The sequence below is a fragment of the Eubalaena glacialis genome, chromosome 13, assembly GCF_028564815.1.
Source record: "Eubalaena glacialis isolate mEubGla1 chromosome 13, mEubGla1.1.hap2.+ XY, whole genome shotgun sequence".
Classification (NCBI taxonomy): Eukaryota; Metazoa; Chordata; class Mammalia; order Artiodactyla; family Balaenidae; genus Eubalaena; species Eubalaena glacialis.
The window spans coordinates 68,297,537-68,311,189 of record NC_083728.1 but is presented as its reverse complement, the minus strand read 5'-3'; the positions used below and the strand labels follow the sequence as shown (position 1 = coordinate 68,311,189).

At 47.3% G+C, this 13,653-nt stretch overlaps 2 protein-coding genes across 2 annotated transcripts in view; one reads left to right on the top strand and one right to left on the bottom strand.

Annotated features, from left to right (window-relative positions):
- The window catches only part of PLA2G10 (phospholipase A2 group X), a 40,728-nt gene extending 27,803 nt beyond the window's left edge, over positions 1-12,925 (top strand). The window contains exons 5-9 of the mRNA XM_061209860.1: positions 506-656; positions 2,416-2,522; positions 10,215-10,349; positions 11,413-11,488; positions 12,796-12,925. Coding sequence (XP_061065843.1) covers positions 506-656; positions 2,416-2,522; positions 10,215-10,349; positions 11,413-11,488; positions 12,796-12,925 — 599 coding nt within the window. The remainder of the gene's footprint in view (positions 1-505; positions 657-2,415; positions 2,523-10,214; positions 10,350-11,412; positions 11,489-12,795) is intronic.
- The window catches only part of BFAR (bifunctional apoptosis regulator), a 28,612-nt gene continuing 26,908 nt past the window's right edge, over positions 11,950-13,653 (bottom strand). Inside the window, exon 8 of the mRNA XM_061209938.1 lies at positions 11,950-13,259. Within this exon, the coding sequence (XP_061065921.1) occupies positions 13,067-13,259 (193 nt within the window). The 3' untranslated portion in view covers positions 11,950-13,066. The remainder of the gene's footprint in view (positions 13,260-13,653) is intronic.

Genomic DNA, 13,653 nt, shown 5'->3' with positions numbered 1-13,653 from the left:
CAGGGACTCTGTTCAGCTCATTTCTGATGTCCAGTGCCCAGCACAGGCAACTGGACAGATATTTGATGCGCGACTTGCAATCTGACTCTGGAATTGATAAGGGCAAAGGATTGGGAATCAGGGCATTCCAGGAAGAGAGAACAGCCTGTGCAAAGGCCCAGAGGTGTGGGTTTTTTCAGATGCTGTGGCTCTGTGACCTGTTTTCTCCTTCATGGCTGCCTTGAATATATTGATAACAATAGTTAGAGCTCATTGTGTGCCGGGTGCTTTACATGCATGATCTCATTCCGTTCTTGGGAGTGAGATCCCTTTATTCCCCTGTTTTACAGATGAGGAAACCAAGGCACAGAGAGGTTGAGCTGTCCAAGGTCACACAGCTAGGAATAAGAAGCAGGATTCAAACTGAGATAGTCATCCAGGCCCTTTTCAGGCTGATGCCCTTCCCCAGGGCCAGGGCAGCCCCCACCTGCAGCCTCTAACCTTTGTCTCCCCCTACCCACCCCAGCTTCCCAGAGGTCACATGTGCACCGACGTGGGCTCATAGAACTGGCAGGGACTGTGCACTGTGCTGGCACCCGCACCGCCATGGCCTACATGAACTACGGCTGCTATTGTGGCCTGGGTGGCCATGGCCAGCCCAGGGATGCCATTGACTGGTGAGTGCATGCTGGGGCCAGAAGATCCCACCCCCTGGGGTCATTAAGGAAATATCACCTATGAGGAAATACCTAAAAACGAGGTTGGGGTTTGGACTAGGAAGATCCCAGCACGCGATACTACTTGCAGGCAGAGGGCATCCTGGGCAACACGGCCAATGAGGCCAAACTGTGGTGCCAGCTGCCCCCCAGTCTGGCCATGGAGTGATTGATTATGTTAGCTGAAAAAAATTGCACATCATTGATCAGACTTATTATGCATCAGAACTGTTCTGAGAACCCCTTTGAGTCCTCACAAAACCCCATTTCAGAGATAAGGAAAGTGAGGCAGAGAGATCAACTTGCCTGGGGCCACATAGAGAGTGAGGGGTGGGGCCTGGGATTTGAACCCAGGCAGCCTGGCTAGATTCACGCCCCCGATCACTGCCCTCTGCTGCTGTGTGAGAAGGGCCTGTTCTGTGCGAGGCTGTGGGCTTGGATCTTGCCACGACTTCCTCTCATTTGCCCTCAGGGCCACGGCCATCCGGCGGAGGCAGGTATGATGGTGATCCTCGTTTTACAGATGAGGTCCCTGAGGCTTAAAGAGACACAGCCACTCACCATTTCCACTTAGTGCTGGTGAGGGGCGGGGGCGTAGAATGTGACTGTCTCTTCCGGAGCTCGGAGGATGTAGCTGTCACTGACACGTCTTTATCCAGCCTCGCGCCTTGGAGGCTCCTGCTGTGGGCCCTGCCCTCCCTCCCACACTCTGGTTGTCTAGTTCCTGCACATCTTTCCAGGTGCAGCCCAGGCCTCACCTCCTCTAGGAAGCCTTCCCTGCAGCCCAGCTGGGCCTGGCACTTCTCTGGCTCCCAGAAGCCCCTCTCCTTACCCCACATCCCAGCACTTCTCGCCACACACGTGGCATCTGGTGGCTTGTCTGCCTCTCCCCGCCAGACTGGGAGCTCCTTGAGGGCAGAGTGGAATCTGGCTGACCTCTCCCTGCCAGACCCTACTGAGGGCTCAGCGCAGGGTGGGGCTGCTGGCTGGATGGAAGCAAGAGCAGTGGATGATTGCATGATGGACGAGTTTAGACATTGGTGGGTGTTTCTCAGCGAATTTGTATGTTATTATTATGATTACTATTGCTTTCGAGGTGCTCTTACGTGGCAGGCTGGACACCGGTGACATTGTGGGGAGCAGGACAGAAAGGGCCCCGCCCTCACAGAGGTCTGGTCAGGGAGGACAGCTGCTAGTCAGTCTTCTCCCTAATTAGGGTCTCATCATAAACCTGCCCGGAGGGAAGGAACCTGGGCTTAGGACAGGGTGTGATCAGGAGACTGTCAGAGGCTGGGGAGATGTGGGATCTGGATGGCATCCTGGGGGTGGGGGCGGGTACTTGGGCTGAGACCTAGAGCAGGAAGAGTGGGCATGAAGTTCTCCCAGGCAGCGGGCAGAGTGTGGGCAAAGTCAGGAGGTGGGGAGGGTGTGGCTCGCTCCAGGAACAGAGAAGAGACCACTGTGGCCGGAGCTCGGAGACTCAGAGAGTGAGGCAGGCAGGGGCCAGGCTCGAGTGTGGCAGAGGGATGGAGGCAGCGCAGGACACACTGGGGTTGGTGGAATTATTTCCCAGGATGGGGATTCTCAGGGAGAAGGCTTGGACCAGGAGATGCTGTCCCCCTGTGGGTCCTCACTCGCCCGTAGTCCTGGCACAGGAGGATGGCCAAGAGAGCATCCCTGCCTTCACCCACCTGCCGGTCTGCCTGTCTGCCACCCACAGGTGCTGTCATTCCCACGACTGCTGCTACAAACGTGCCGAGGATGCTGGCTGCAGTCCCAAGATGGACCGCTATTCCTGGCAGTGTGTCGATCAGCACATCCTGTGTGGTGAGTTCCCAGCATCAGACCCGGTAGCAACCACTGGCTGGAGCATAGAGGGACTTCCAAGTATAGGCAGGGCCCATCTCTCCCCATCTGCCCCAGTCTCCACCATGCCCTATTGTCTGCCTGACATTGAGGCCAAGTGTCAATTACTATAGTTCATTTCTCCTGTGCTGTTGATTTTGTTATGGAAAAGGAATATTTCTATCAGACCCAGGAAAACAGAAGGTAGGTCAAAAGGCTGAATGCTTCAAGAAAAATGGGAATGGTGAGCCCATTTATTTGTCAAAATGAAGAGTACACCTGGGTCTGATGTATTCCCTTTGCTTCGCTTGTTAGCACTGCCTGCCCCAGGGGACGTCTGAGTTTGCAAACCCTGGCCTCTGGTCAACAGCTTAGTCCATGATTCAGATTCTGTGACGTTGCCAAGCCCTGATCTCTCAGGGCCTCAGTTTCCTCATTGGTAAACTGGGGGCGGAAATCAAGCCGGCCTATTGTAAGGATGAAGTGACAGTGTCACTGTGCTTCATGCCTAGTAGATGTCATTAAATGTCTGGTGAAGAAATGACCCAACACAGAACCTCCGGTGAAGATGACCAGGCACTGTTTCACTGAGCACAGGATTTGGGGAAGGACAAGAAGACAGTTCTGTGTAACCCTGAACCCCCCAAGAGAAAGTAATTTCTCTTGCAATTTTCTTTTAATCCTTCTAATCTTGTGAAATTAGGAGAAAGTCTCAGTTCAGTGTTACATTAGCTAAAACATCCCTGGGTCACTTGCTGGTCCTTTTTAACCAAGAGAGTAGGTTTCTGGCTTATAACGTTATTCAAAAACCGTTCTATTCCTAAATTTAATTCTGGCCTTGAAAAAATTCTTCTTTATCTATCTATCTGTTTATCTATCTATCTATCTATCATCTATCTTTAACCACAAGCAGCGTGTATCTAATGAGGATAATTGTAATGTAATCTGATATCGCTGTACATTTTACATGACCGGCCACTTCTTTTTTTTAAACTATTGTTAACTTGCTCCATATCATTTTTAAAATTAATTAATTAATTAATTAACTTATTTATGGCTGCGTTGGGTCTCCGTTGCTGCACGTGGGCTGTCTCTAGTTGCGACGAGAGGGGGCTACTCTTCGTTGCGGTGCGCAGGCTTCTCACTGCAGCGGCTTCTCTTGTTGCGGAGCACGGGCTCTAGGCGCGCGGGCTTCAGTAGTTGTGGCTCGCGGGCTCTAGAGCGCAGGCTCAGTAGTTGTGGTGCGTGGGCTTAGTTGCTCTGCAGCATGTGGGATCTTCCTGGGCCAGGGCTTGAACCCATGTCCCCTGCATTAGCAGGCAGATTCTTAACCACTGCGCCACCAGGGAAGCCCAGTCTTGGTACTCTTGTTGAAAATCACTTGGCTCTTAGATCAGTGATGTCTCTGAGCCTGTTTCCTTACCTGGAAGATGGGTGTTGCAAAGATGAAAAAAGGTTTATAACGTGATAACCAAATTGGATGGAAGTTGTTACTTTCTTCCCTACCCTCTTCTCCCTCCCTCATCCTTATCTGAACCTCTCTCTGACCCCCACTACCTCCACCTGAGAGAACTGAGGATCTGGTGTGATTCTCCACTAAAACCCCAGCTTCTGCAGACTTGTTCTCCTCTAGAGGAAAGGAGGCTATCCTAAGGGTTACGTAGAAGGATGTTCTTAGATATGCATGGATTCTCAGCTGTATCTTCTGAGTCTGAATTAGGAGTTGGCACAGAGCAAAACTGAATTAATATGGAGCCATAACATCAAGGACTGAAAATGCCCCAGACATCATCTCATCCAACCCTCTCGCTTAGAATTGGGGAAAATGAAGCCCAGGGAAAGAAGTGACTTTAACATGGTGGTGATAAGCCCACTTCTGGGCATATTCCCTGTCCCCAGACTGCCCCCTTCCACTGTGGGTGGAGAGGAGAAGTGGGCCTTGAATGGGAAATGTGTTAAAGACCTTTCTCTTCTTCCTTCAATCTGCATGTTCTGCTTGCCCCTAACCATGTAAAAATGATGTTTGTAAAATATTTATTGGTGTGTCTGCTGGTGGAGTCTGTGACTGTTTACAGAGCTGCCCTCCCTGAACCAAACGAAGAGAACCAAAATATCTATTATGCATTTTTTTTTTTTTTTGCTAAAAATATTCTTATTCTGTTTGGAGACATTCCGAACATAGTTGTTTGCTTAATTACAGGTGTGGCCCATTTTCCATTTATGGGCCTGACAAATATATTTTTTTTAAATGTTAAGCATATAATAATATTTACTGGCAGGCCTTTATTTTAAACTTAACCCTTGGGAGCTAGGTTTCCTCTTCAGTTTTTATTATTCTTGAATAACATGAAGCTGTTGGGCTCCTGAGGCCATGGAGCAGTGAGACCCAGCCTTGCTTTTGAAAGGATCTTTCTTGCTCAGGGAAAAGGGTGGGAGCACAAAGGAGGCATAGGCATTGGGTCAGCTCTGTGGCCTTGGACAAGTTACTAAATCCCTCTGAGCCTCACTTTCCTCATCTGTAAAATGGGAATAATAAAACTCTGGTGCTGGGTTTGTATAAGAATCAGAAACAATGTATGGCTTTTCTGTATTCTCCCAAAAATTATTATTGAGAATCTACTCTGTGCCAGGCTCCCTGCTAGGTTTTGGGCAAAACAGAGAAGCAAGGCTCTGTGGTCTAAAAAGAGGAGAGCAGTAAATAGCGTCCGTGCCAATTGTTTTAACAAGTGCTGTGTTGGAAGAGAAAGCAGTGAAGTATTATACAGACTATAACATAGATGAACCTTGAAAACATGAAGCTCAGTAAAAAAAAGCCAGACACAGAAGGTCACCCATTGTATGATTCCATGTATATGAAATGTCCAGACTAGGCAAATCCACAGATGACAGAAGACATATTTGTGGTTACCAGGGACTCCAGAGAGTGGAATTGGGGAGTGACTTAATAAATATGGGGTTTCTTTTGGGCTGATAAAAATGTTTTGGAACTAGATAGAGGGGATGGTGGCAGAACATTGTGAATGTACTAAATACCACTGACTTGTCACTTTAAAGTGGTAAATTTTGTTATGGGAATTTTGCCTCAGTAAAAATGTATCCTCACCCCAGAATGCTCAGGGGTCAGAGAAGGTCTCACTGAGAAGATGCCATTGAAGCAGAGACTTGGGGAATGAAGGAGCCGTGGGAAGAGGTGGTGGGAACAGCCAGTGCAAAGGCCCTGAGGTAGGGATGAATGTCTGGGTGGTTTGAGGAGCACAAGGAGGAGGGTGAGGCTGGAGCAGAGTCACCCATGGAGAGAGTAGTAGGTGATAATAGAATGATGAGGGCCAGATCCCCCAGGGCGTTGGAGGCTTTCCTCTGAGGGAGATGGAGAGCCAGGGAGGGTTTTGAGCAGAGGAGGGACATGATCTGATCTGCATTTTAACCGTACTGCATTTTTGGCTGCTGCATGGAACATATGCTGGAGGGAACAAGGGTGGAAGCCAGGCACCTGTATGAAGCTGTCCCAGGGATCTGGGTGAGAGGTGGCTTGGGCAGGTGGTGGCAGTGGAGGTGGTGGAAGGGGGGCTTCTGGACATGTTTGGCTGGAAGGTGGAGCTGGGGGACTTGCTCGTGGATGGGGGAGGGAAGGGGAACTGGCTGGGGTGTTCATGCGCGTCACCCTGTCCTTAGACAGCTGTCCTCCGGTGGCAACCCTGGAGCTTCAATGGCTCTTTCCTCAGAAGTCCCTACCCCACCAGGTCACGTTGCTCCGAGGGTGTGCGTGTCTCTGTTGTGCAGCAGCCCATGGAAATTTTACAGGCAGAAGGGCTGGCTCCTGCACCAGCTGGTTCATTTACCAATTTTTACATATTATTTTTTATCTATCTGTCCATCTGTCCATCTATCTGTCCATCCATTCATCCACATGCTTTTTCTGATTCAAACCTAATCCAACTTTGTTGTGAAAAATTAAAACATTCCAGAAACACTGTAATATAGCAAGTTACACTCCATCCACCAGAGTTAACTAGCTTCTGTTAAGTTTGGCATCTTTTCCTCCAGATTTGTGCATGTGTAAACAAACAAACAATAACAAAAATCAGATCACACTACGTATATTTTTTTCACTTAATATAGTGTCTTGGACATCTTGGATCATCTGGGTCAGCCTCATTCTTTTAAAGCCAGACAATAACCTATGGCAGAGTGTCTCCATCTTGACACTTCGGACATTTGGGGCTGGACAGTTCTCCGGTGAGGGGGCCGTCCTGGGCATTGTAGAATTTAGCGGCGTCCCTGGCCTCTACCAACCAGATGCCAGTAGCACCCCCCCCATCCCCCACGTGACAACCAAAGATGTCTCCGGACACCGCCAATTGCTCCAGGGGGGCCCAACTGAGAATGGCCAGTGACACGAATGCACTTTATTTTGCAGAGACCATGGCTGTCCCTAAGTCTTTGTGCACTTGTGAGAGGGTTTTGTAGCATGGAGTCCTAGGACTGTTGGATCAAATGGTGTATCTGAGGTGCCCTTAGAATTTATATGTAGAAAGGATTGGAGGGCAGCCTGAAAGGGGGTTAGAGAACTTGTCCTGGAGGGGTATTTACTCGGCAAGAGCATTTAAAAAATGTAAATGGTGTTTATTGTAGAGGCTGGGGAGGGGCTAAAGGGAGACCTGGTAGAGATTAGGGAGGAGGAAGGCCACCAAAGTCCCCACAAGCCACCTCCTTTCGGCCCTGAGTGGTATAGATATTTTAAGTCTAACAAATAACGTAAACTAAACTTTGAAATAGCTGCCCTTCAAATTTGGTTAATTGAGATCGCTTTTTCCACGATGAAAGCACCGTATGGCTCAAAGTAGAAGAGTTGCAAATTACAAAATGTAAAAGTTTGGTGGGAAATAAAACTCCCGTTGACACTACCCAGACATCCATTTGATTAACCTTCTGGTGGTGGTGGTGTTGTTTTGTCTTTTTTGAGTGCATAATACATAAAAAACATAGCAGTGTGTTTTGTACCCCTTATTTTCCTCTTAAGTATAAGCTGTTTTCCATGTCATTAAAACTCTATTAAAAGAATAGATATATGTATAACTGAGTCACTTGCTGTACACCTGAAACTAACAAAATCAACTAACTAAATCGACTATACTCCAATATAAAATAAAAATTAAAAAAAAGCTCTATTAAACAATCCTCTGTTACAAATTTGAATTTGTAAGGGTGGGCGAGTCCCCCGAGTTGACACCCTACTCCCTTCCTGCAGACAAGCCAGGAGGCCTGGGGTCGGGCAGAGCTGAGTTGGGGTCCAGTCCCCACACCCCTTCCTGGGTTTTTCCTCTGTAAGGTTGGGGTGCCAATGGCACTGCCCTGAGAGGACTGGGTGAGACGGGGACCATAGAGCCAACCCTTTGCCCAGTGCCTGGCTCCGCATAACTGCACAGTTAACGCCAGCTCCCATCATCCTTTTTCTGTTGTTATCCATTTACTGAATTATAACCAAGGCAGTTTTCTTTTTCTGGGCCGCGGCGTGGCTTGCGATCTTAGTTCCCTGACCAGGGATCAAACCCGGGCCCCCCTGCAGTGGGAGCCTAGTGTCTTACTCACTGGACCACCAGGGAAGTAAGTCCCTGGGAAGCTTAATAAATGAATTTAAGGGAGAAAGATTTTCCCTTTCAGTCCTTTGTTAATTTTTCCAATTAGGCAAGGAGGAAGTTATCAATTGCACGATAGTCTGACTGCTAGAGAGGGTAAACCTCTCTTACACTTGCTAATCTCCCTTTTTTTTAAACCAAGACACTCCAATTTGGGGGCTCACAGCTTTCAGGTGGGCAACAGCATTTAACTAGACTTTGATATTAGGACTTTATCTTCATTGGTTTTTGTTGTTGTTTTTGCTTTCTTTGTTTTTTAGTCAGTTTCTTATATTTGTGGTATAAGATTTTGGTTTTCCATTTATGTCAGTGATAGAATTTATTTAATGCAATTTAATACCATTTAATATAATTAAATCATAATTTATTTAATAATTGACTTACTATTAGAAATAAAGGGGATTTAAAGCTAGCATCTTGAAGCTGCCATGGGTCTGAGTTTGGGAAACCCTGTGTGCAGTCATGCAGATAAACACCTTTAATCAACTCAGCTCATTACAGAGGGTCCCGGGCCCCCTGCCTCCTGCTTGACATCCCCACCCCTCCCCCACTCATCGCTCCGTCCCCTCCTGGTGCTGCCAAGCTCTCCAAGTGTTGCCCTGAGAGAAGCTGATGAATTTTCTGAGTCTCATGCTTCACCTTGCTAGGATCTCCATGGAACTTGTGCATTTTAAGAGGGGAATCTTTAAAGATAAGCTGACAGCTTAAGGAGGTCAGCTGCAGCTCATAAGCACCTGCTGTATGCCCTGCATTTTACTGACTTGGTCTCTTTTCATTCTCCCAACAGCCCTTAGAAGTAGGTACTTTTAGTATCCTCATGTGGCCCCTGTGGAAACAGCCTGGGAAGGATGAAGTGATGTGTCCAAAGGAACTATATCCATGGCCAAGCTGGCTGCCTCCAAAGTTCATGCTTCACTGTGCCTCTGGAAGAAGTTTGGAAAGATTTAATAGTGGGTGGTTTTTTTCCCCCCATTTTGTGGATAATTAAAAACCCACAGTCAAAGGCAGATGACATATCCATAGCTGTTATACCTTCTAGATTAATAAGATACAACTTGAAGATCACAAAATCTTTCCAACCCAAAGGAATGACTCTCTAGCAGTGGAATTCCCAAGGCAGAAGGAGATTTATCTTTGGGTGGCAACCTTTGCGTCTCTGTACAAGGCAGGCCCAGGATGGAAGGAAGAGATGGAATATACGATTGTTATCGAAAACAAACTATTTACTTATACAGTATCATGTCATGTGCATATAATGACATTTTTACCTCTTCTTTTCCAATTTGGATACCTTTTATTTCTTTTTCTTGTCTGATTGCTGTGGCTAGCACTTCCAATACTATGTTGAATAGAAGTGGCAAGAGAGGGCATCCTTGTCATGTTCCAGATTTCAGAGGGAAGTCTTTTAGCTTTTCACCATTGAGTATTATGTTGGCTGTGGGAACAAACTGTTTTCTTGAAGGAGCATCTGAAAGAGACCTGGAGAGAAAAGGCGGAGAAATGCAGGTAGAACCAACATTGATGGAGTACACGCGTAGGGCCAAGCCCCTGCCGGGCACTTTACATAGGCTTTCTCACCCATGCTTCCCAATAAACCTGCAAAGTGGATAGTGCCCCCATCTACATGAGGACTTGGCTCAGAAAGTTTAGGTAAGACCACACAGCTAGGAACTAGCAGAGAAGGCATTCCAAAAAAAAAGAGCCTGGATGGTTCCCAGGCACCTACTGCTTATCTAAATGGATCCTTAAATGCACTAGTGTAATACTGATGCAGAAGAGAAGCTAAAAGGGCATATGGACTTTGAACTTCCTCTCTGAAAACACTCCCCTGGCAACTTCAATTTCCTTTTCTGTAAAATGGGCTGAACATCACCTCCCTCGGGAGTTATGACGAGAGAGATCACGTGGTGAACTATCAAAGTGTCACCCAGATACAATTTATGCCCTTCCTTGTCCCCAGCTATACTGGCTTCCCTTGCATTTACCTTCAAGTCTCTGCAAGTCCCTGCTCTAACCTCAGTTTTCCCACTTCTTCCAGGACCAGTGGAGGACAAATGCCAAGAACTCATGTGCAAGTGTGACCGGGAGATTGCTTACTGTTTAGCCAAAACTGAGTACAACTTAAAGTACCTCCTTTACCCCCGTTTCTTGTGTGGGAAGGACTCACCCAAGTGTGACCGACTAGCCTGACTTGAAATGTCTTTTTTGTACAAGGAAATAAAACTTCTTTTTGCAGATCAACAGCCTTATTCAGTTCTTTGCCGGAGGAAGCTGGGGCCAATTGTTAAAGCTGAAACCCTTGTGTTTGCTTTCACTCCTGTTCCAGAACTTGGGGCTGGAGCCATTTTCGTTTCCAGCTTGATTAATGTCAAAAGTTCCATGCCTATTTTATAAAACCACAACTGTATTTATGACTGTATTGGGTTTGGTACCATTTGAGGTTCAACCTTTATGAAAAGAGCTGAGCCTTGTCTTCTAACCTGCTCCCGATGGCAGGCAGTCAAAAGTGAGCAAACACCTACCATGAGCTTGGCCTTGCTTTCGATTCTGGGCTGAAGCAATAAACAAAATGGCCACATGATGCCCAACCTTGTGAAGTTCAAGTCTAGTAGTTGTTAGCTCGAGTCTTCTGCCCTATCCCACTCCACCTTTAACAGTTAAAATTTATTTCCTGATTACAAAAGTAGTACCTATATATTGATTGCTAAAAAAAAGGAAAAAAAAAAAAGGAAAATTGAGAAATAAATAAAGGAGAAAACACCCCACTCCAATTCTCACAGTCCACAATAACCACTTTTAGTATCTTAGTGTGCTGCCCATCGGTCTTGTCTATAATGTGTTAAAAATGTAATCGAGACTCTATACTGTATGATTTTCATAAGCTTTTTTCCATTTCTCCATGTCTTTAAAAAAAAATCTTTGGAAACTTCATTTCCAAATGTATTAGATACATTTCCAGCTGTATTAGATACTATTTTACAGACTGCTACCTTTTGGACATTGGTGATATTTCCTATTTTTATCAATTACTGATGTGATGAGGATGCTTGTGAATAAATCTTTGCCCCCCTCCCTTTTTATTATTCCTTAACTGAGATTTGCAGAAATGGAATTCTTGCATTAAAGGGTCTGAATATTTTAAGTAGACTCCCCATTTTGACACACCAAGCCAAGAGGGTCTGAGGGCAGAGAGGCAGCCGGTGGCCCTGGCTCTGATATGCCTGTCCCTCCTGCAGGCGATAAGGAGGGAGAGCCCAGCCCAGCCTGTTTGCTCTCCGCCAAGACTGCTTTGCGATCCTCCCCAGAGCATGTGTGGGTATTACTCATCTTTGAAGCATGATTTGCGGAGTGGGTGGGGACGGTGTGGGGGGGAGGCCAAGGGGGGCGGGTGGGGAGTGCTGGACTGGGAGTCTGGCCTGGGCCCAGCTCCACCAGTGCCACCCAGCCTCCATCGCTTCATCTGAAAAGGAGAAGAGTAACCAACCCTGCAAAGCATGAGGCCAGGGACATGCAGGTACTGCAGATCAGCTGGGCTATCAGTCTCTGGCAGGTCACGAGGGTTAAGCAGGTAAAGTCAGGAAGCCTCAGGGCCTGATGAGCAGACACAGGGGGAGAGAAAACATTCTCCCTCCTCTCACTTAAGAAACCTTCCGTGGCTCCTCGGCTCCATGTCCACATCAGGCTGGGGGACTTCAGTGTGACCAGTAGGTCGTACTGAGCAATGCAGATTTTCTTCATGCTTCCAAAACAGTTTATTTTTCTCTACATAGAAGTTTTACCTGTATAAAAGAATCTTTATTTTTATTTCAAGTGACTTCTTCAAACTTTCAGAAGCAAAGTTTGAGTGAAATCTTCAAAGATACAGAGGGTTAATGAATGGTTCATGGAGTCACAAAAAAACATTTTGGATGCAAGCTTATCTCTGCAGGGCCAGTCTTCAGGTTGACTGCCTTTCACACCTGCTACTGTCACACTGGAAGGGAATCAAAGGCCACAGTTCATTTCATATTTACAATTACAGCACTTGGTGTAATTATACTTGTTTTATACATCAGAACAGAGTGTACAGTGGGAGGTCAATGTACAAAATGTTTCCTTAAACAAACGGACTAGCCTGGATTTTACAAATTAAATTCTTAAAAACAAAACAAAGTAAACCCCAAAACAACAATTTTAAGTAGCGCTGAAGCAGCTCGGCCTGATGTGAATTACTCTCCATTAACTGCCTGACATCCCACTCAATTCCCCCAGAAAAAGAGATCCAAACTTTCAATAATTACAAGTAGAAAACAGTGATGGCAAGTCTAACCACCATCATTCTAATCTTGAACTGAATCCTTTCAGAGGTTTAACTCTGAAACCTTCTAGCAACTCTTAAATAAGACAGAATCATCAACCGGAGTTTGGTTTTTCCTCTGTGTTTTTTATGTGCAACTGCCATGCCTATGACGAAATCTTTTCCTGTTCTCCTAAACTTAACTTAGAGGACAGGCCTGGCCCTGGGCTCAGTCTCAGGGCTGCAACTTGCCCTGGGAGCCTTGTGTCAGTCACTGAGGTTATTAGCGCAAGCAGGACTGAGACCCACTCCATGTCCTCTGAGAACCCTGGGTCCCTGCCAGGTGTCGTGGACTGGGCCTCCCAAGACCCCACGAGGAAGGTGGCTGGGTGGGAGGCGCGGCGGCTTTGTCGGCCAAGCGCTGGGGCGCCAGTCCCTGCTGCCACAGGCAGCGGGAGAAGACCTGGCTGTAGCCTTTGACAGACAAAGCAGCACCTTGTTTACTAGGGGCAGAGAATAGGATGTCCGCTCCCCGTCCCCCTCGCCGCACTTAAGCATCAGAGCTTGGCTGGCAGGGAGGCTGGAAGAGTCCCTCAGAGCCTGGGCAGCGTCAGTCACAACACCTGGGTTTCCAGCCGTCGGACCTCCTTAACCACGAGATCAATGTTAATAATTGGGTTAAAGTACAGGGCCCAGTAAAACAGACAGTTGCAAACAAATTGAGGGATGAGGGGCCAGAACATGGCCACAAAAAGCCCCTGTGTTGATACTTTCCAAAAGTGGCTCCACATCCTCTGAGGCACAGTCCTGAAAAAGGAAGAGAAGCGTTTGAGAGGCAGAATAGTGATGGCGTTTCTAACGACAGCGCTGAGGCGCTCAGACCCTGGGCCTTTCCCTGACGCAGTCTGGCTGCCAGTGCTGCAGAGACCTTGTTTCCTGTCCCCAGTGCCCGAGACATACCTTTCCTGACCACTCCACCTTCAACTCCCAGGACGCAGCCTAGAGGGTGACTCCGCAGGGCACTGTCGCCCAGTCCCCACACCTGGTCCCACAGGCGAGGCCTCCCAGCACAGTCCCAACTCCACCCGCTTCTTCGCTGGGTCGCTCTTGTACATATTTAACATAATATTTTCTCTGCTAGGCTGCAGGCTTTCAGAGTATAAACTGTCTTCTTTACCAAAAGATCTGTGGTGTCCAGCAG